The sequence below is a fragment of the Juglans microcarpa x Juglans regia genome, chromosome 5D (assembly GCF_004785595.1).
Source record: "Juglans microcarpa x Juglans regia isolate MS1-56 chromosome 5D, Jm3101_v1.0, whole genome shotgun sequence".
NCBI classification, from domain to species: Eukaryota; Viridiplantae; Streptophyta; class Magnoliopsida; order Fagales; family Juglandaceae; genus Juglans; species Juglans microcarpa x Juglans regia.
The window spans coordinates 209918-230872 of record NC_054602.1 but is presented as its reverse complement, the minus strand read 5'-3'; the positions used below and the strand labels follow the sequence as shown (position 1 = coordinate 230872).

The window sequence follows — 20955 nt, the reverse complement described above, 5'->3', positions numbered from 1 at the left end:
CTTTACTCTCTCTTTGTTGAAGAAGAGCTTGTCATTGAAATATAAAATTGAATAAAATATTAATTTTTAATATTAATTTTATTTTAAAATTTAAAAATTTTAGATTGATTATTATATTTTACGTGAGAATATGAAAAACTTATAATAATTATATGAGATATCATCTAATTTACCAAACTAGACCACGGCTTAATTAATAGCAATTGAATTATAAATAACAAACTATACTTAGATTCAAATGGTATTTTTTTTTCTCCTTAAGAAACTTTTCCTAGTTTAATTAATATTACAAATTCACAAATTCACAATTAGAATGAATCTATTTTTTTTAGGAGAAAATGTCATCATCCATTCATTAAAAAAACTTACACATATAACCAGATATATTATGGAATGTCTCTATATCAAACATGATATATAAACCAAAATAATATATTTGAAGTTCTATCATTATACTATTTTCTTTTGTGACTAGTCTAATCTTTACTATTGTTAATACTTTATACAGAATGGTTCTAATTGGCAATGAGTAATGACACGTGTACAACTTCTTCTTTTTTTTTTTTTTTTTTATAACTATACAACCTTGTTTTAAAATGAACATATTTTATGAAAAGTGATGTTATTTTTATAAGTTACTTTACAAAAATACCTCATTTAAAATATAATTATATAAAAGATTGTAAAAAGATTTCATTGCCAAAAGGCAAAACTGTGCGTCTCCCAAAACCATCTGCGAAGCGAGCTTTCTTTTGCACAGCCCTAGGCTGGACGAGATGGCACTCCCTTGCATGTGAAGCTTCCGGCAAGTGTGGAAATGAAGCTTGAACAGAGAAAGTTGATGGATGTTTGGATGCCAAGGTTAATATCAGATGATATGTAAATAGTAGTAAAAAAAAATAATGAATAATGATGATCTATTTGTAAATAGTAATAAATAATAATAAAATAGTTTAAAACTAATTCACTTACCAAACACAGTCTTGAAGAGAAAGCAAACAAACTGCGAAGGTCTCAAAATAGATGGCTTTGGTTTTACTCTCGAAACGGTGGTTTTTCTTTTGGAGATGTGGGTTTCTCTTTTTGGACTCTTGGTTGGCTATTCTCTTTTTTGTTTTTCACATTTAGTAGCTCTTTTCCACTCTCACGGCAATCTCAGGCAGCTATGAAGCAAAAATCGATTCGATTTTTTTAAAAAAAAAAATAATAATTAAAAAAATAATTTAAAAGCACATTGGCCGTCATGAAACACCACTCTGGCTGCAATTGCCAGGTTACTATCGCGTATATGTTTTTAACAAACCGTTATCCCTCTCACTACCTTAGGTTGGTCAAAGGCTACATTTGCTTTCCAACTCGCATTTTCTATTCTTTTCTTTTACCTTTTCAAATTTTTTTTCTTTCACATTCATCGCTGAGAAGCCTCGATTTTATGTAACCTGTAACCCCACCCAATCCCAAAATCAAGCCTGCAAAGCTTTGACTCACATCTGCTTGGGAGGGTGGGGTGATTTCCCCACAATATACACTCCACGGATCAGCAAACAGTCCTTCCATAACATATCGAAGCAATGTATAGATTTTTCGACCACTTTTCCTGCAAAAAAAGTATACATATACACAAGTGAGCAATCATTCTCGCATAACCAAAAAGAACAAAGGAAAGAAAGAAAGCAAACAGATACTAACGGAATAATGAACCACAAAGAAAATGAGAAAAATCTGTTCCCTGGAAATCAATTAACTACACTCTAGAAAATAAGCTCCTCTTTTCATATCTACTTTTGTCTTTCTCTACGTTTATTCCTTAAGCAGGACCTTCCACGTGGAAGTAACTCAATATTACCGAGACCAGATTATCTAAACCATCAATTCCCACAAGCAAGGCTAAGTCAAGAATGAATAAGGATAATTTTATAGTTAGTTGAACACACACGTCCCTTTACAACAGAACACCCTCAGCACCCAACTCATCGCACCTACCTTTACATGGGCACTTGGGAAGGCAGAGGTACGCAGAGTTTCTTGAGTTTCATCTATCAATTTACGTTTTGGTATGCTCAGGATAAAGGCTGCTTGATCAGCAGTCGCAGCCATAGACGTTATCCTGTAACCACTTTCCCATCGCCGATGAATTCCTTCACTTGGATACAAAAAATCAAGCTCCACAACCTTGTACCAACGAATTAGACGGGGGGAGAGAGAGAGAGAATGAATCAGCTCAACTCAAACGAAGCCTCAACTGTTGAAAATTCATCAAGGCTCGAAAAGTCATTGGTATGATGTTAATTTGAATTTGAAGTCTTACTTGATCTGAGAATCCAGCATTCCGGGACATTACAACACCCCAACGGCAGCCAGCAGTCGTCATGGATGTAACATGGAAACCTTCTTTCCACTTCTTATTTATCCACTTGAACGGAAAAGATTCACTCACTTTGTAAGATTGCTGAGTGTAAGGAGTTCCTACAAGATATAAAAAAAACTCATCAGACAACGAAAGGCATGCCTAGGGAATTGGATATTTAAGGAGACAAATACTACATAAAACAAGTGTGGGTTTCCTTGATCAAGTCAATTTTAGGCAGGGATCAGCAATTGATAGGCCCAAAAAATCCTGCTTCATATCTGAACTGGCATCTTCCTCCAGTGGAGATGGGCATCATAACAGATATTTAATACATTAGAAGCCATGATATTTATTTCACAAAGACAAAGTTAATGCGCTGTTTCAGTGGTGACAAAGCTCAAGTATTCAAGTTTTGCAGGCAATTGCGTCATGTGGTAAGATGGGGATGCCATTGGGTAGGTCTCAATTTCAAATCTTACCAATCCCTAAAAACAGAAGTTTGGGATTCAAGCCCTCAAATAGATATATAATTTCTAGATTTCTTGTTAAAATTTATAAATATATCAAATGAGTTGATTATGTAAAAATAGAGTTGTGGCAGACTGGAGACCTGCTAAACCACACAGGGGCGTGCCTGAGAGTAATTGTAAGCCCCAAAACAAGCTGAATTGAAGCCAGACTAAACGGTATTATATTTCAAGCCACAGAGTTGTTACCATAGAGATTGTGTCAAATGAATGAAGAATCTTTTGTAGTGTTGTGTCACTAGCAGACACCCATCTAAACATAAATTTTGACAAGGTAACATTCCTAAGATGGTAATAAAACTAAGAATGCCTGAAGGTATAACATTTAATGCCCATCAAGAAAGAAGATTAAATAAGCAGGCCGAAATGCCAATGCTCGTAAAAAGATATAGGGGAGGTTTGGATAGTGAGTTGAGATGAGATGAGATAAGATAAGATGAAAGTTGAATAAAATATTGTTAGAATATTATTTTTTAATATTATTTTTGTTTCGAGATTTGAAAAAATTGAATTGTTTATTGTATTTTGTGTGGGATTTTGACAAAGTTGTAATGATTAGATAAGATGAGATAGTTTCTAAATCCAAACAAGGCCATAGTGAAAAGAAGAAATGAAAACTTGAGACCAAAGACAACACGCTATAAACCATTTTATATGGTTTGGTCTGACTAGTGATACAGTTTAGGAATGAAAAATATGGAGGAAAATTGCACACACAAAATACACGATATATGGTCGATGATAGCATAGATAGTTGCCAACCTTTGGACATAACAACCAAGGAACTCCCATTAGCTGCACCAGCAATTGAGCTGATATAGAAATTCTTTTCCCATTGTTCCATAATCCAGTCCTGATGAGAATCCAGACAGAGTAATTGAGATAGTCAATATATGACTCATTTATAATCACTCACAAAAGATAAAGCAACCAATACTTTTTGGATTACAACCTTATGCAGGAATACTGCTGACAATTCATAAACCTGGGCAGTGAAACCCGTTCCAGCATCCATTATTAGGGCCCAGAGATTTGCTGCGGAAGCCACACAGCTGATATGCAATCCATCTTCATTACCCTTGTCTATATGCTGACGCAGCCTGGAATCTGCTACATTGTAGTGATATCTGCAGTCCAATAAATTTTTTAATCAGTGCCAAGAAACATTTTGCTAATTTCAAATGTAGAAAAGTTGCACTTTCCAGGACAAAAGTGGTCATCCTATTGCATTCAATCTCCAAACAAGCATGCATATATCTATTAATGACAAAATTGCACATCCTACTGTATTCAATTTCCAAACAAGCATGTCCATACATACATGTATTCACGTACAGACATGTTTGATAAGAAATTAATCTAAGGGGGAAAGAGAATTAAGATGGAGGACTTCCTAAGAAAACAATATGAATAAAATTTAACACATAATTAGTTTAAAAGTTAAATTACCTGATAGCAAGAAAATTTCTCAGAAAATCATTAGTTATGAAAAGACAACTCATAAGCAAGAGGCATGAGGCCAACTGACACTCTACGATCATCTATCATTAATTGCTTTAACCATCCAATAACTTTCTCTAATGCAATAATAACCCCCATTGCCAAACAAATTGAAATCATGGCTTCACATCATATAGTTGTTTCACAACTTTTGCCGCAACCTTAACTTTTACTTCATGGAGTACCAGAACAATTAGATTTCAATAGCAAGCAACAAACTCCAGTAACAAAAGTTTATGCAGCTATGAATATCAAACTGCAGTCATATACTCAATTTGAGATATTAAAGCCAGAAGTTTAATTTTTCAGGTATATTTGGTCAAGTTAAAATTGGGAAACTTTAACCTGATAAACTATTTGAAAAAACTATATAGAGACAGAAAAGATACAATACAATGACATACGGGGGAACCTGGAATGATAAAAAGGCAATTAAGAAATCAAAGTAACCACGTATATTACCATGATGCAGGAATTTCAATCCAGAACTTCAAAATAGGACAGAGATAGAGAATATGTTATAGAGAAACAATCATATGAGCAAAGTAGGCCATAAACCAGAACATATCAAATTAAATTAGTAGGTAAATTTACCTTTGCTTCATGGGACGACGTGCATTATACACTGAAATCCATTGGGTAGCAGGACTACCTAATCGCAATTTTTTCTTTGGTTGCTCATCTTCTTCCAAATTTATAAGCAATCTCCCCCGCTTTTGCCCAACCTAATTATGCAAAAGACGACAAATGTGAGCAAGAGAGCCAAATATAAAATCCAACTCGATATAGATACACAAACATATTTCTATGCATATATATATATATACACACAAAATATATATATATGTATGCAAGCCTGTATGTATATATAAAATGTGTGTTTACATATATATACGTGGGGAGAGGGAGAGGGAGAGGGAGAGAGAGAGAGAGAGAGCAGGGTAACCTTAAGAGCTCCATCAATTCTAATTGGTCTTAATTGTGTGCAGGGTTCAATCAGGCTTTCAAAAAAAGATATCAGCTTCATATAATTTGGCTCCTCATCAAATTTCATTTCAGTAACAGCTTCAAGGAACTGCTTGAAAGGGGCTGGACAAAAGCAACACATTAACTCTGGAGAAGTCGACATCTTTTTCTTACAAACAAGAAAACTCTTGTTATCTCCCTGTAAAATTTAAAAACAAACAGACGAAGAAAAAGAAATATATCAGATTAAACAAAGCCTCAAGATGAATGTGTCCAAGAAACACCACAAAACTTACCTGGTATCCCTGCCAAGGTAACCTTCCCTTTATGAGAAATATCAACGTGTAAGCTAACGACTCAAGATCATCCCTTCGACTTCCCGTCCGACCTAAATGGGCATGTACACTTGCATACCTTATAGTTCCCCTGCCAGAAGAGGTATACATTCAATACATAAATTGGGCATATATTGGTGAATATTACACAAACTACAAACCTGAATATGTCAGGCCTCTGATCATATTCAACGTGTTGACCAGATGATGCATCTTTCCATCTGGATGCTGAAACAGAAGGGTGTTAATGGCAGCATTAATAGATATTAGCAGTTTGCTTGGCTGACATTCCATTATTTGGTAATTATGATAAAGTGAGTCGCTCTTAGAATGTATTTAGGTGTTTTTCTGTTTTTCTGTATACTTCCTATGTACACAGGCTATGCCTACTTCATTCATATCAATAATATTTACCTCTTACTTATCAAAAAATAGTATGATAAAGTGAAGAGAAGATAAGGAGAAGAACCATTACTCCAAATAGCTTGAAAATCATGGTAGAGAGGGGAGGGAGAGAGGGGGGGGGGGGGGGGTGGAGGGAAGAATGCTCACACACACACACACCACCACATGACACCATGGAATGCCCCAAAGCTAGACCCTTTACACACAGTAGAAGGAATGAAAGACTTCAAAAAGGCTAGCATACCCAAACCAAGATCTATAAGAAACAGCTTCTTCTCATCATGCGTTCCAGGTTGACCAAGTAAGAAGTTCTCTGGCTTCACATCTCCATGCACAAACCTTGTTCAAGGATAGGAAAGGAAATATATTTATAATTGCAAATTAGTTAAAACTCTGACAAACAGGGGGACAGTTGGGGGGGGGGGGGGGGGGGGGGGGGGGGGGGGGGGGGGGGGGGGGGGGGGGGGGGGGGGGGGGGGGGACATAATAAGAGTGAGCAAGAAAGGAATTAACAGGACCAACCCCTTCAAGTGAAGCTTCTCAAGAATAGATATTGCCTCCACAGCGATGCAAGCAACCATATTTGGTGACATCCTGTTGCAGATACTAATGGATCAAAAGGGCAATTTCTTTTCATAAAAATAAATAAATTTTATACAATACTGGGCATAGCGAACTCGTTGGTAGGTAAGAGAGAGAATCTATATCTCACGATTGGCCAAGAGAATTCCAAACATCCCAGAGACTAGGCCCAAGTATGTCCATGACCTGACAAATGGTAATATCCATCAGACACCAAGTTTGGAAATCCTAATCATGAGAGTCCAGATCAAATCTCACCAGAATGTAAAACTCTCCTTGGCGACCCTTGTAATGGACCCAAGGAATTCCATAACATCCATTTAGAGTACTTGATAATATCCCGAAGTAAACAGGAAAGCAAATAGGTCAGATAATCAATATGGCACATTTAGCAATTGACAAATATGGCCTTGCTAAGCCAATCCAGACAATACAGACATACAACTTACTTATACACCTGCCATTCATAAGGAGGGCCATAATTGCAACCTTTACTATTTCGGTGCTCAAACTTCAATGCGACCTGGGAAAAAAAGTATTTTTAAGCCATCACATCTCATGCAATTCATTATCTAAAATCCTTGTACAGCAATTGCATCAGCATCGGCATAGACTTGGCCAACATAGAAGTATAAAGTCATACCTCAATTGCATCAGCATCAGTTCCACCACTTACCCTTCGACCAACATAGACTTGGCCAAAGCCACCCTTACCCAGCTTCTTTTCTATCTTATATACAGGGGAATTACCTACTTTTACCTGCATGTAACAGCAGAACCACCATCTTAATAGAGAGACTCCTTTTGAGTGAACAACTAGACTATACAAAATTTACCAATTGGTAACTATCACAATAAAAGGTAATGCTATCTAAGCTTAAAGCAAATGAGTAGACAGGACATACCCTCTCAGGAACAGGAGTTGCGCTTGCTTCCTCTTCAACCCCATTTACTTTGTCAGCGCTCCCACCCTCCATTCCAATACCTATATCTGCCACTACCTCCACTTGATTATAGAGGGGTTCTGCGGCTCCTGCAACAGCTTCAGGAAGAACCTCACAGGGTTCGGGATCTAAATCTATCAATCTAATGCCGCGGCCTCTACCTGCTGCAGTTGGCCTGGTTGGTACTGCCTGTGAAGGCCCTTTTGCTAGAGCTGTGGCATTACCACCACCTCTCCCTCTTCCACCACCAACTCTCCTTCTGGTTCTGTTTTGAGCAGGCTGTAACCAATTGTCTCCTTGATCGATTGGTTGTGGGGTAGGGTAAAGATCATCAACACGCTTTGATCTTCGGGCTCCGCTTCTTAACTCTGGCATCATCACCCCATGCAAATCACTTCCAGTCGATTCACCTAAATCAGAAAATCCCTTCAGATTCTTTCTTTTTTAAATCAAGCGGACTGGATTGGAAAATTTTGGGGCGTAGCCCGCAACTTCATTGGATTTTCTGCAGCCCAATTTCGAAATTAAAATATAAAAGATACATGATACAACCAGAGTTAAGCAAGCTTATACAAGAAAATCCTTGTCAACAACAAAAAATCATCCTTTACTCCTTTTTCAGTAAAATAACCTTGCATTTGAAGAAAAATACAATGATCTAAAAGATTATGTGGCAACAATGATGATATATACAAAAAATATTAGAAGACGCAAAACAAAAGAGTTGGCTAGGTGGCTGCCGTGTAAACGATCAGAGAGTAACAGAGAGTAGCGTACTGGGAAAAAGATACAGAAGAAATATACTTTTTTCGGCAATAATTATCCCAAAATTTAATTTTCCTGATAACCAAGCAATAACAAAGCAAATGCACCTAAATTCATATGCGAACAAATCTATTCGAACTTGGACATCTACATTAGCACATTAGACCAGTTTTTTTTTCTTTTTTTTTTATATATGACAGATGAATAAGGACACTAAACTACGTCAACAAAATAAATCAAAAACAAATTTTGATCGATGGCGCTAATACAATTCGAGAAAAACTAAAGCGAAAAAAAAAAAAAGATACACATTTCAAACCAATCCGATCATTCAATCCGTGGAAAATTCACAGATTTTAACGTATTCAAACGGATCATCAAAGCAAGCTGGGCAGTGCAACGGACAATAAAATAAAAACCAAAAAAGGAAAGAGAAAAGAGCAGACACAGATCGATCCCAAGAAAGAGCAAAACCAGAACGATCGGGACGAAGGGAACGCACCGGACACGAGTCAACAGAAGCCGATCGATCGCGTTGGGATCTTCTTTTTGTTTGTCAGTGAAAACGCACGCACATATTTAGCAGAAGCTGGAACTTTTGTTGAGACGAGAAAAATATAAGGTGGAGGTTTCGGTAGATAGTGGTGTTATGCGATAATAGAGAGAAAGGAAATGTGTATGCAAGTAAAACGAAAGTGGTGATGTTAAAATGGTGATGATGATGGCGGTGGCCTTTGGGTTGGGTTTGTGTGTGTGTGTGTTTGTTGTCTTTTCTCTTATTTTCCTTTCTCTCCTGTCCTCCCCCTCTCTCTCTCTCTCTCTCTCTCTCTCTCTCTTTTATCTCTGTGGTTATGGCTATAACTATGACTTGTATTATATGAAATATCAATGTACAGCGGTGTGCTGTCTCGTAGACACATCTTCGTGCAACTGTGGCCTTGTAATACCCAATAGGATATTTATTTTAATTTAATTTTTTTTTAAGACAACTTGTGGTGTATTATTATGATTATCATATATCTCCTTTTTTTTTTTTTTAACAAGAAGAAATTATCGTTTTGTTATTATAATAATAAAATACAGTATCTCAGATAGCTTTGGGTTTGAGTTTTCACCTATATAATTCAAATTACAGCGGAAGATTTGTCGGATACCACAAAAAAAAAAAAAAAAAAAAAGAAGACTAGTGCAATAGGCTGTGTGGTCGTGGGTCTTCCAAGTTTTATTTCATTCTTGGGCCAACCTCTCTTTACCAATTTTTCGAATGCCATCTTTGTGCAAGAGTTTGAATTGAATGTGACCCTTTACTGTCTTCGAAAGATGGGCAAATGATGCATGTCTTGCGTGTTTTACTACAATTGGTTTGGATTTTGTAGTTTTAAGCAAGCTAAATGGTTAACTTGTGAAACAAAATTAGCTCTGGGTTTTTTTGTTATTCGATCGGGCATCAGATTGATATTAGCCAGTGTTTGACTGTAAATTCATAACAAATCTTGCATACCAAAACAAAACATTATATAAATATAATTTACATTATAACCATTACTTTATAAAATTTATTCAAATTTTTCAAAAGCCTTGTCGTCGCACCAATCACTGAAACTTTTTCATTATAAGTAATCCTACATTTAAACCTCGTTATCATATTTATTTGGCATGCGAATCATAGACACGACTTAAAAAAAAAAAAATGCTTTTCCTATTCCAGTTTACTTTTAAAATTTTATATTAATGTCGTGTTTGGTACACCTTTGAGTTAGATTCTAGCAATTCAGGTCTTCATAATTAGACCTGTAAAAGTAGAGAAGAAGGCAACTGAGAGAGGAAGGTCTTGGAGCCGGAGAGTCTCCGATGCCAAAATTAGTAAAATCTATTGAAAGTTTGTGAATAATGGGAGAATCTAGGGAACATAAAATTTTTCTCGTACCTGGAAGTTGCTATTTATACCGGAAGCATGGGGGATAGATCGTGTCTGCTCCCATGGAATATGTGTCCTTTTCAATGTTCCTTTTATCAGAGTTATTTAATGCGACGTGCCTCTGCAACGGTGTCATTGATGTGGCGTGTAGCTCAGGTAGTGGTGCCATTAATGCGGCGTGGTTATCCGATTTGTTTTATTTTGCTGGTGTCTTCGGTTGTCCGTCGATGTTCCCATGTTAGAATATCAAAGGCTCTCCATCTTTTCCATTATGCCCTGTACAAGTCCCCATGAGCAGAGTACGACCGAGCGATGTCAGGTATGTTCGTCCCATCAGCCGTCATTGTTTACTTTTCCTTATAGACGACTTGCTTCATGGCAAGTTTGGGCCCTAAGGCCAAGTATTGGGTTGAAGCCTAGTGGGCTTGTGAAGTGGGGGGGGTCCCCTTACAGTTACCCCGCCAATTCCTCTAGTTCGAAGGAAAATTTTGTATTTCCTTCCTTGGTTAATCAACTTTCGCAATTGTGATTATGCAGTCTTTTCTTTCCTGGAATGAGAATTGTGGACTTCTTGGCACTCATATATTGCACTTCTGCTCCCCAACTATATCTGAGTGGCCTTTTCGTCTTTACCTAATATCTAGCAACGGCTCCCCTTCAACTTCCATGGCTATACTTTAATGGTTTCATTCCGCATTAAATGGCGCCCCTTCAGTCCCCTCATCATTACTCACATCAGGCGATTACTTGTTTCCTATGTCGCATCACTGGATATGCTCTGTTGGAATCATGGCGATCGTGGGATTCTAGTACTCCGTGGGGTGCGTGGGTGCTTACTTCTTTGGGATATCAACCGTCAAGCTCGCCTATATAAGTAATGTTTTAAATTTCGTATCGTACCGACCAATACAATCGCAATATACTATTTCTATGGTGTAGTTGGTACAGGAAAGCCTGTTGTTTCGTACCGGTCAGAATTTCAACTGTTTCAGCCCATATTGGCCAATATTTTGGCATTTATTTATTTATTCATTCTTTTTTTGACCTCCCAATTCATACCAGACTATTTATAATTTATATATAATTTATTCATATATAGACTATTTCAAAACGGTATTTGAAACGGTACCGGTACCGAAATATCTCGTTTCAATGCCTCGACTGAAACGGTTACCGGTACAGTATTCAAAACATTGATATAAGGTCTCATTCATTCTCAGCAACAGGTTACTTTGTCTATTTTCTCTTATGCTGTGTATCATGTGTTCCTCTTTATCTTTCAAGCTCTTCCCCTTATGTTGTTCTCTCAAATTCCTCTTATTCCTTCAAGCATTTATCCTTGTTTGCAAATGGCCTTTAAGAAATCCTCGCTTCCTTTTGGGTTGGCCAGGCCTTCTAACGCTACTCGTGTTGCAGATGGACAGGGCGACACTGCTTCAAAAGAGTTTGTTGGTTTCTTATGGAGTTCGGAGGTGACTCTCTTGAGTTGGAGTCGTTGAGGGAGACCTACAGGATTCCTCGAATTGTGAAACTTGGAACTCGAGGTACCTCTTCCTACCGAAGGGACGGTAGATTTGGAAGGTTACACCTCTAAAGTGGCAGTGTACTCCGCCATGTTCTCTTGTGGCCTCAGGCTGCCCTTCTACCATCGAGTGTGAGAAGTGCTGGATTTTTTCAAGTTGGAGCATGCTTATCTCCCTCCTAGTGCGTCATCTGGCATCGTGCGTTGGAAGAGGTCGGGGCTGACTACCCGGATCTCACAGTGCGTGAGTTCTTCCTCACCCACAATCTTATGAGGTGAGGCCGTCACACTTACGGCAAGGGGTGGGAGTTCCCTATTGGTTAGGCCAATCGGCGCACATTCGGTGGGAGTTCCCTATTGGTTAGGCCAATCGGCGCACATTCCCTGTTTGCGTCATATGGGGGGTTGTGGGCGATGACAAGGGTCGTCGTCCTACCGCAATCTCATACGAGATACTCAGGATCGAGGTCGTCCATGCTTGGGCGAAGCCCATCCAGACGAAGTCCTTTCGGAGGTTCTGCTAGCCGAGGATAGCCTTCGTCGGTGTCTCCCCCCTTGGGGGCCAATTTGCTCTCCGATGTAGCATTCCCACTAAGGGAGGTCACGTCCTAGGTCCGTAGCTGCTCTCCTAGCCCACCAATGGAAAGGAAAGGAAAAAAGGCCAAGAGGATTTCCCTCATGAGAGCTAACTTTGACGACCTTCCCGTTCCTTCCGGAGGTCCTTCTGCGAAGGTACTCGTTATTCAGCCCGAGCCTCCATCACCCAAGAAAGAGATGACGATCGCGGACGTTCCTTGTGCCGTGTTGTTGTCTCAAAGAGTTGTCGTGAATGTTCAACTTGAGCCGCTGGTCCTCGGGTCTGCCCCTAAAACCATTCCTGCAACCCCACCGGGCCTTTTAGCTGTGAGGGGGCCTTCAGCAATCCCCTCGCCCCTCGACACGACCTCCTAAGATCGAGGTCACCTAAGCTGGTGATGAAGTGGCAGGGGCCGTTACTGGGGACGAGAATGCTATGGCAGGCGTTCCTTTGGCTGAGGTAGCTACGACGCCAACGATCATTGCCGCGGATGAGGAGGTTGTTGATGAGGTCTCAACGGACTTTTGGTCGACAGCTATGGAGGTTGTGTCAACCGTATTCGCAAGGCAAATAGCAGGCTCAAGAGGCTTTTCACTAGGGGTAAGATATTTGCTTGTAAGTTCTATGCGCCTTTTGTTTGTTTCATTCTTGGATTTTGACCCAGACTTATGTGGCAGGGCTTGGAGCGTCTGGCGGTGTTCATCGTGGACAACTGAAAGGAGGTGGCAAGTGAGAATAAAGCACTTCGTTCGCTCGCACAGCTGGCTTTGCGATGTGCATCAGAGGAGCAGAAGAAGAAATAAGAGGTTGAGGAGGCCCTCGTTGACTTGTCGAAGTCCCGGGATGGGGTTGGCCTTCTTTGTCTTGAGGTGGTTTGCCTCCGAGTTGAGGGAGGGGCTACAAAAGTCTCTCGACGACTATCAGCAGGAGCTTGAGCAGCTGTAGGCCAAAAATTCAAAGCTGCACAAGCGGCAAGACTCTGACGGTCAGTCATACAGGTGGTTGATAGAGCAATTCAAGAAGGCTTCCCAGTCTCTGACGGACAAGAGAAAGGCCTTCGAAGACGAAAGGAAATGGAGGAAGGGTTTGGAGACTGACCCGGGGTCTACGAGAGGAGTTGTCATATGTCCGTGGTGTTCGCGATTATGCTTGGCACTTTGGTTACACTGACGGCTTGGAAAGGATGACGACCCATATCCTCCGAAATCCCCGATGCGATCTGAGGGCTCTGAGTGTGCATGAGCTTCCTGTGGATGAAGTGTCCCTATAACTGGCTGCTCTCCTCGAGAGGGATCTAATCCCAAACGCCCTTAGGGGTAGCTTTGCTGGGCATAATCCCGCCCACTGATGGTCGATTCTCCTTAGCAGTATCCCGACCGGCTCTTCTGACGGGTCTTGCTCTTTTCTGTTGTTCGCTCGAGGTTTTGGTTTCAAACCTCATTTCCCAAAGCTCAACCTCGCTTTCAACCTTCATTTTCGCACACTCTAGCACGCAACGCCTTCTCACACCCTAAGGTTACCTTCTTATCGTCATCTCGCCCTCCCGTCTTCAACTCTTCCAACAGTTTTTCGCGCCTCTCCTTGACAGGCGGGCAGCTCCTGGCAGCGTCTTTGCAATTGCTGTCACCGTACGACTCAATTAGTTCTCTCATTACATCCTTATAGACGACTTGCTTCATGGGCAAGTTTGGGCCCTAGAGCCAGTATTGAATCAAAGCTCAGTGGGCTTGTGAAGTGGGAGGAAATCCACTTACACTTTAGTTAGTAGTTTTGATTTAATATTCTTATATCTTTTTTAATTTACAAAACAGTCATTGTGTGTATATAATATGGAGTAGCTAACTTTGTATTATACAAGTTAACTTCGTATAATATGGAGTAGCTAGCTTCGTATTATATAATACAAGTTTAGAGGTTCAAATTTGGCATAACTTCTTTAAAAAAGAGACTCTTTAAAAAAATAGATTTTTCAATCAATCTCATTTTTTTCTAAATAGCTTGCGTGAAATTTGTAGAACAAATCATTTTCATTTTTAATATTATTCAATTGTTAGGGATGAGATCCATACCCCAGCAAGCGAAGTCACCTAAAAACCGATTGGAAGATCGTTTCTCTGATTAAAGACATAACAATGGGCCTTAAAAGCATTTACCTTCTATTACTAAAAAAAAAACAAAAACATTTATCTTCTAGATGATACAAAATTACCAACAATGTAACACACAATCTTAAACCCCGAAGGAGTACGTCCTTTGGAACATTGGCAGCTCGCATCCTCCAAGGCTATTACGTCCCGTTTGGTTTTATAATAGTTTCAACCCATCTCATATCAATATTTAAATAATATTTAAATATAAATATTTTAAATTTTAAATTTTTAACTTTTTCATCTAATTATTATAATTTTCTTAAATTTTTAAACAAAACATATAAAACAATTCAACTTTTTTTGAATCTAAAAACAAAAATTAAAAAATTATATTCAAATAATATTTTAACTTTATAATAATTATATTTAACTTTTTTTCTTTTATTTTTCAAAACTCTATAAAATATCTTAATTTAAATTATTTCACTACTATTCATAAATTATCTCACTATTATTTATAGATTTTTCATCTCATTTGTGTAACTAAATGAGACGGGCAGATTTGAGGAGTGAGATGAAAATTTTTAATTTTAAATAAAAGTTTAAAATATTATTTTTTAATGTTATTATTGTTTTGAGATTTGAATAAGTTGAATTGTTTATTATATTTTGTGTGAGAATTTGAAAAAATTGTAATGATGAGATGAAAATTTTGTGTCTCGTCCCACTTGCCAAACTTGCCGGGTTTGATGTTGAGATGAGATAACAAATTTATAAATAGTAGTGAAATAATTTGAATTTAAATATTTTGAGAAAAAAAAAGAAAAATTAAATTAAAATATTAGAAAATTACAATATTATTAGAATATAAGATTTTGATATTATTTTTATTTTAAAATTTTTAAAAAATTGAATTATTTTTTAAATTTAGGCCTCGTTTATTTTCAGAAAACATCTCATCTCATCTTATCTCACTTCATTATTACAACTTTTTTAAATCTTCACACAAAATAAAATAAACAATTCAACTTTTTTAAATTATAAAATAAAAATAATATTAAAAAATATATTTTAATAATATTTTATTTAATTTTTTAATTTTAATTTTATTTTATCTCATTTTATCTCTTCTCTAAAACAAACGAACCCTTAGACGTGGTCACGTGATGAGACGAACGTCCAAGACTCCAAACGTTTGGGCCATTTAGGTTAGGTCTTTCTTTCCCTCGTTTTCTCCCTGAAATTGCACACAAATCTTTCTCTCTCTCTCTCTCTCTCTCAATATATATATATATATATATATCTATATATATCGTCACTAGATCCGACCATGGCTACCGTTGCCCCACCGTCCGATCGTATCCTTACTACTTACTCTCAGCTGGGTATGCTTTCTCGCCCACACAACCCACACACGCACGTTGCTTGGTTTTCCGTAAGGCAGATCCTTAAAGTGTGTGTATGTGTTTTGGGCTTAATTAGGGGTTTTTTTTGTAAGCTTAATTCGTGTATGCAGCTTTTGATTTGTTCTTTCATTTAATTTTGTATATGTCCCGTATACCTGGGCTTTTGCTTCTTATGATCGAGAAAATTTTCATTTAATTAGTTAATGACATTTCTATAGCTGTGGTGTGTATGAATTTGATAACCTTTTAGGTGCGAAGTTCCCCAGGCTTTCCTGGTTCTAATTGTCTTCAAACTCTGCATCTAGCTTCAACTATTTAGTGTATGGTTATATTAGGCTGTGACTTGATGACTCTTTGGTTTGTTCAAGGTTGTTTGTGTATGTGTTTGTGGTTGTTTAATTTGTGCGCTTGTCAATGGGTTTATTCCCCCTTTACTCCTGCTATCACAGAAACTACAGATTTACTGCAGAATTTGTCATTAGACTCTCAAACTGACGCCCTTGAAGTTACTAATCCTGCAAAGATGGTAGGTTCACCATTTTTTTATTGGTTGGTTTATCAGTTTATTGGGAATTCAAATCTTTGTTTTTGGACATACATGTAGTATGTTCAGTAATATGATGTACTGATCGGTTGTGAATAACCTTCTGCAATGTAGTATGGGCTGGTGGATTCGAGTAACCACACTAAGGGAATGACCAAGCCATTGAACCCAAATGCAAGCAACTTTCCTAATGGGTATCAGTCATCTGCTTACTATTATGTAGGTAAGGTAAGCTTTTAATACCAGGCAAATGCCATGTTAGGCCTCTTTGAGATATTTATTTCACAAATTCCTTTTCTGGTTGAAATTTACAAAATGTTATGATTTGATGTTTATTCTTTCGCATGCAATATAACATCTTGGAGTGAAATGTCTCCTCAGGTTATGATAGGCAAGGTAATGAGTGGAATGACTACTCTAAATATGTGAATCCTGATGGTGGAATAGCTCATGTAAGTTCTACATGTTACTCTATCTGTTTGTGTTCCCGATAAGTATGTTTATATTCATTGGTGGTATTGTGGATGTACCTGGTGATCTTTTGAATTTTTTTCTATGTCATCTTTTCAGTTCTAGGCTTTGGTTCACTGAGTTATTGTTAGGGACAATTGTTACTGTAAATTTTCATCTGAATTAATGTGAGGAGATTCATCAAAGACTTAGTATGTTATGGGAAATAAATTCTTTCAACTATGTGAGTCAGGATATAACCAATGGTTTGATTGGCGTATTTTTCCATGATCTGTATTTTTTATGGGTTTCATACCTTTTCTTTTCAGGTTTTTTTGTGGGTTTTGTTTCTACATTTGATTTATTGCTTATAATTTTTTTTCTTAGTTAAAAAAAGAAGTTGAAGAAATTTGAGCAACCTTTTGAGTATTGCCCTCTATTAATTTTTATTTTTTTTTTGTGAATAATTGACTTTTGTTTTGGTTGACTCAGAGTCTTTATGGTGATAATGGCTCTTTCATGTATCACCAAGGTTATGATTACTCACCATATGGACCATATCCCTCTCCCGGTTCACCCACTCCAACCATGGGGCAAGATGGTCAGTTATGTGGGGCTCAACATTACCAGTACCCTATTCCTTATCATGAAGTCTCTACCTGGACTACTCAACCTTATGCAGCCAACCAAGTTAGAGTGCCTCAGGGAGAAATTTTAACTTCAGCTGCAACTGATCAATTACCCCCATTGGTTGCAAGTGGAGGAAACCCCCCCAACAAGATAGCAATCGGTGGACATGTAAATGAAAAGAATAGCTTGAAGCCTTGTGTCCAGAACTCATCTTTGAATGAATATGGTTCTTATGGAAGGGGAGGCTCTCCGGTGGGCATTCCTTCATTCCCTAATCCGGATCCAAGATTTGGCTTTGATGAAATTAGGCTGCCAATCCCTTCCTTCAATGCCTTGCTGATTCCAGATGGTCAGTCGATGTGTGGGGCAAGTGCTTGTTCCTCTTCACCATTCATGCATGCGAACAACCTCTCATCGCGAAGGAATCAAAACCTTTCTCGTCTTCCCCATTTCATGGTATGAAGTTGCATTCCTACTATATTTTCATTCTCTTGATATTGTCGGTGGAGGCTGGGGCATAAAAAGTATGGGTGTAGGGAAAGCACTTGAAGTATCAGAAATGGATTATAATCAATTGACTGATGATTAGTTATAAACAAATAAATAGTTCATGGCAATTCTTTTTCTTGAAATTTCCCAAGCAGGGTCATATCAGGTTTTATACCTAACTAATAGTGAAGAAGTCATTTAGGAATATTATCCTCCAATTTCCTGTCATGATTTTTATGTTTATTGGATTGTCAGTCTGTCAATGTGGAAAGATGTGTCGACTTGGTGCTTCGTTGTAATTACATAATATATGCCCAACTTTTTTGTAACTATTCCATCAATAGGTTGTATCTTTCAGCTATTGATTCTGTGGGTTTGTGCCAATCATATGTAAATGTAAACTCTTTCTTGATAATCAATGATATGATGATGTTTTTTTATCGGTAATGATCTGATGATATTGAGAATTAGATATATTTATTTCATCACAGAATTGGCACAATGCAAGACCAACATCTGGCTTGGGCATGGCTCCTGGAATCACGAACCATCTGTACCCAAGCAATGCAGTGTATGGTCGATATGGAAACACATTCAGAGCTGGTTCTGGTTTTGGCTCTTTTGGCTTTGATTCAAAGACGAGTGGGCGTGGGCTAGCTATTGATAATAAGTATAAAAAATGGGGTTGTGGACCTATAGCATATGGCAATGAGAATTTGGATAGATCAAATGAGCTGAGTAAGGGACCTAGAGCCAAGGGTTTTGATTTTAGGAACCAGAAGGGGTGTGGACATATCACCTTAGCAATTAAAGGAAAGAACCTCCCGTTGATTGAGAATGATAAAGAGGCTAACTTTCCTATAATTCCAAATAAGGAAGAGTACAACAGAGAAGATTCTCCTGAGGACTGCTTGGATGCAAAATTCTTTGTTCTTAAATCTTATAGTGAGGATGATGTCCATAATAGTATTAAATATAGTGTGTGGGCTAGCACCTCTAATGGCAATAAGAAGCTGGATGCAGTGTATCAGGAAGCTAAGGAGAAGCCCGGTGGCTGTCCTGTATTTCTGTTATTCTCTGTGAGTATGAGTAGTTTGGTGCCTTCTATTAAGTTCGCTATTGCATATTGTTTCTTGGTTTTACTTTTTCCTGACACTTTTTGTTTCTTTGCTTTAACTGGTTATTATAGGTCAATGGTAGTGGGCAATTTGTGGGTTTAGCAGAGATGATTGGCCCTGTCAATTTTGAGAAAACCTTGGAATGTTGGCAGCAGGACAAGTGGAATGGTAGCTTCTCTGTGAAGTGGCATATCATAAAGGATCTTCCTAATAGTTTGTTAAGGCACATAACACTAGAAAACAATGAGAATAAGCCTGTCACTAATAGCAGGGATACACAAGAGGTGAGAGTGTGGGTGTCAGTGTGCATGCACGGGCTTGCTCTCTCCTTTTTTAGTTTTCTCCATCATATCTTCTTGGTGTTTCTACTTTTTATATTGTTATATTAAAATTGAACTGTTGCTTTCCGCTGCAGGTTAAGTTTGATCAGGGTATTCAAATTCTTAAAATCTTCAAGGGTCATTCTAGCAAGACATGCATTCTGGATGATTTTGGATTTTATGAGGGTCGCCAGAGGACAATGTTGGAAAAAAAATCTAAGCAACAGGAGCCTCAAATGCAGGCAGGAGATATCTTCTTTCCTGTTTTTGTCCACCCCACTTTTGTTATTTTATGCGAGCATGCTTTCATTAAATTTTCTCATATATGAAAACTTCACTGCTGGGCACTTCCTTACTTAAATTTTAATACAATTGCGTTCTAATGAGAGTACGATGAAGTAAAATATGATACCGAATACTTTCAGAGATAACTTTCATCTATGCATCTTTCAGTGTATGTGGCACAAGCACATACTTATCTTTAGTAAGCAGCTTGCAATGATTTGGGCAGGCATCTAAAGCATTTTTGTCGTAACAGGTTGGGAAGCCGAGTGATGCTGCAACAGATATAGTGAAAGAGAAATTGCCAAAAGCTTCTTCTGATAGAAGTTTGATAAAGGAAGCGGTGGTTGCAGAAGCCGCATCACTAGAGAAGGCAGATGGAGATGAAGCCCTTTCAGAAGGAGAAGGAAAGGGATCGGGTGCTGCTCTTGCAGATGGCCCGGGAGGTGCCAAACCATTTGTAGCGTCAGAAAGAAGAGGCGTTTCAAATGGAGTTGCTAGTTCTTGATAAACCTTTACCCCCATATCAGTAATCGTGCACCAAACGCTGGCTTATTTATTACTCGGGTCAGGGTTGCTATGTTGGAAATGTGAAAAATAAAATAAAAATTGGTTGAAGGGATTAGAGCCATCGCAGCTTTCTTTCTTTGAACTGGTTCTCAACTTCTCGGTTCCACCTGTTGCTTTTGGTTCACTAAACTTCACTCGTTACTTTTGGATCTTTTGCTGCTTCATTTTTTTAGCGATGCCCACCATGTAAATCAGAGATTTTTCCCTTCTCAGTTTAGCGTTAGAACGTTTGAAACTGGAGAGGGAGAGGGGCAGGGAAAAGGAAAACGGTAATCATAGCGGAGGACGAACAAACGGAGCCAGATTTTTGACATGATTTGTTTTTAATTTTTGGGTTAGGATTGCAAAGATTTTAGTGATGTGAGACTTTATTTTTTATTTATTTTTTTCCTTGTGTAACATAGCGCTGTTGATTACAAGTAAGATATTTGATTAGAATATTTAATAAATTACAACTCATTTTAAAATATCTCACAAGTAATATATTTGTATATTTAATAAATTACTCCCTTTTAATTGAATATTTGTATATTTAATCCCTTAAATAAGATCAATTAGATGAACTTTTAAAGGAGCACGTTGTCCACTTAAAACAGATATTTATTTTTCATTTTACAATCTAAACTATTAAAAAATACTTAATTTTATAAGAATGATCTCTATTT

The 20955-nt window shown here is 37.9% G+C and overlaps 2 protein-coding genes across 5 annotated transcripts; one reads left to right on the top strand and one right to left on the bottom strand.

The window, feature by feature from the left end:
- Positions 1 to 1400: 1400 nt before the first annotated feature.
- On the bottom strand, positions 1401 to 9195 carry LOC121265983 (casein kinase 1-like protein HD16). Its single transcript, XM_041169659.1, has 17 exons — positions 8877 to 9195; positions 7571 to 8019; positions 7309 to 7425; positions 7115 to 7188; positions 6924 to 6993; positions 6796 to 6851; positions 6606 to 6677; positions 6328 to 6422; positions 5840 to 5906; positions 5640 to 5769; positions 5324 to 5542; positions 4972 to 5102; positions 3830 to 4004; positions 3640 to 3730; positions 2309 to 2466; positions 1984 to 2172; positions 1401 to 1597 (listed from the first exon to the last, which is right to left on the bottom strand). Exons 2-17 carry the CDS (start codon positions 7985 to 7987, stop codon positions 1538 to 1540), a joined length of 2121 nt encoding a protein of 706 aa, XP_041025593.1. The 5' UTR covers positions 7988 to 8019; positions 8877 to 9195; the 3' UTR covers positions 1401 to 1537.
- A 6479-nt stretch (positions 9196 to 15674) lies between these two features.
- Positions 15675 to 20369, top strand: LOC121265984 (YTH domain-containing protein ECT4-like). Of its 4 annotated transcripts, none has more exons than XM_041169663.1 (9): positions 15675 to 15839; positions 16337 to 16413; positions 16546 to 16654; positions 16813 to 16883; positions 17374 to 17967; positions 18492 to 19079; positions 19190 to 19402; positions 19534 to 19680; positions 19977 to 20369. In XM_041169663.1, the coding sequence occupies exons 1-9, from the start codon at positions 15812 to 15814 to the stop codon at positions 20226 to 20228; spliced, it is 2079 nt and encodes a 692-aa protein (XP_041025597.1). In that variant the 5' UTR covers positions 15675 to 15811; the 3' UTR covers positions 20229 to 20369. The 4 variants fall into 4 exon arrangements, with proteins under 4 accessions (XP_041025597.1, XP_041025596.1, XP_041025595.1 ...); XM_041169662.1 differs by having other exon boundaries at positions 15697 to 15866; positions 16346 to 16413; XM_041169661.1 differs by having other exon boundaries at positions 15698 to 15866.
- The last annotated feature ends 586 nt before the right edge of the window (positions 20370 to 20955 follow it).

What these genes read in the sequence shown, in the direction of transcription:
- LOC121265983 (XM_041169659.1), bottom strand. Translation starts at nt 7,987, where the DNA reads ATGATGCCAGAGTTAAGAAGCGGAGCCCGAAGATCAAAGCGTGTTGAT. An exon ending in TATGAATGGCAGGTGTATAA is followed by an intron (nt 6,994 to 7,114) that starts GTAAGTTGTATG and finishes GATATTATCAAG; the next exon opens with TACTCTAAATGGATGTTATG. An exon ending in AAGGAGAGTTTTACATTCTG is followed by an intron (nt 6,852 to 6,923) that starts GTGAGATTTGAT and finishes ACCATTTGTCAG; the next exon opens with GTCATGGACATACTTGGGCC.
- LOC121265984 (XM_041169661.1), top strand. Translation starts at nt 15,812, where the DNA reads ATGGCTACCGTTGCCCCACCGTCCGATCGTATCCTTACTACTTACTCT. An exon ending in TACTACTTACTCTCAGCTGG is followed by an intron (nt 15,867 to 16,336) that starts GTATGCTTTCTC and finishes CTGCTATCACAG; the next exon opens with AAACTACAGATTTACTGCAG. An exon ending in ATCTGCTTACTATTATGTAG is followed by an intron (nt 16,655 to 16,812) that starts GTAAGGTAAGCT and finishes ATGTCTCCTCAG; the next exon opens with GTTATGATAGGCAAGGTAAT.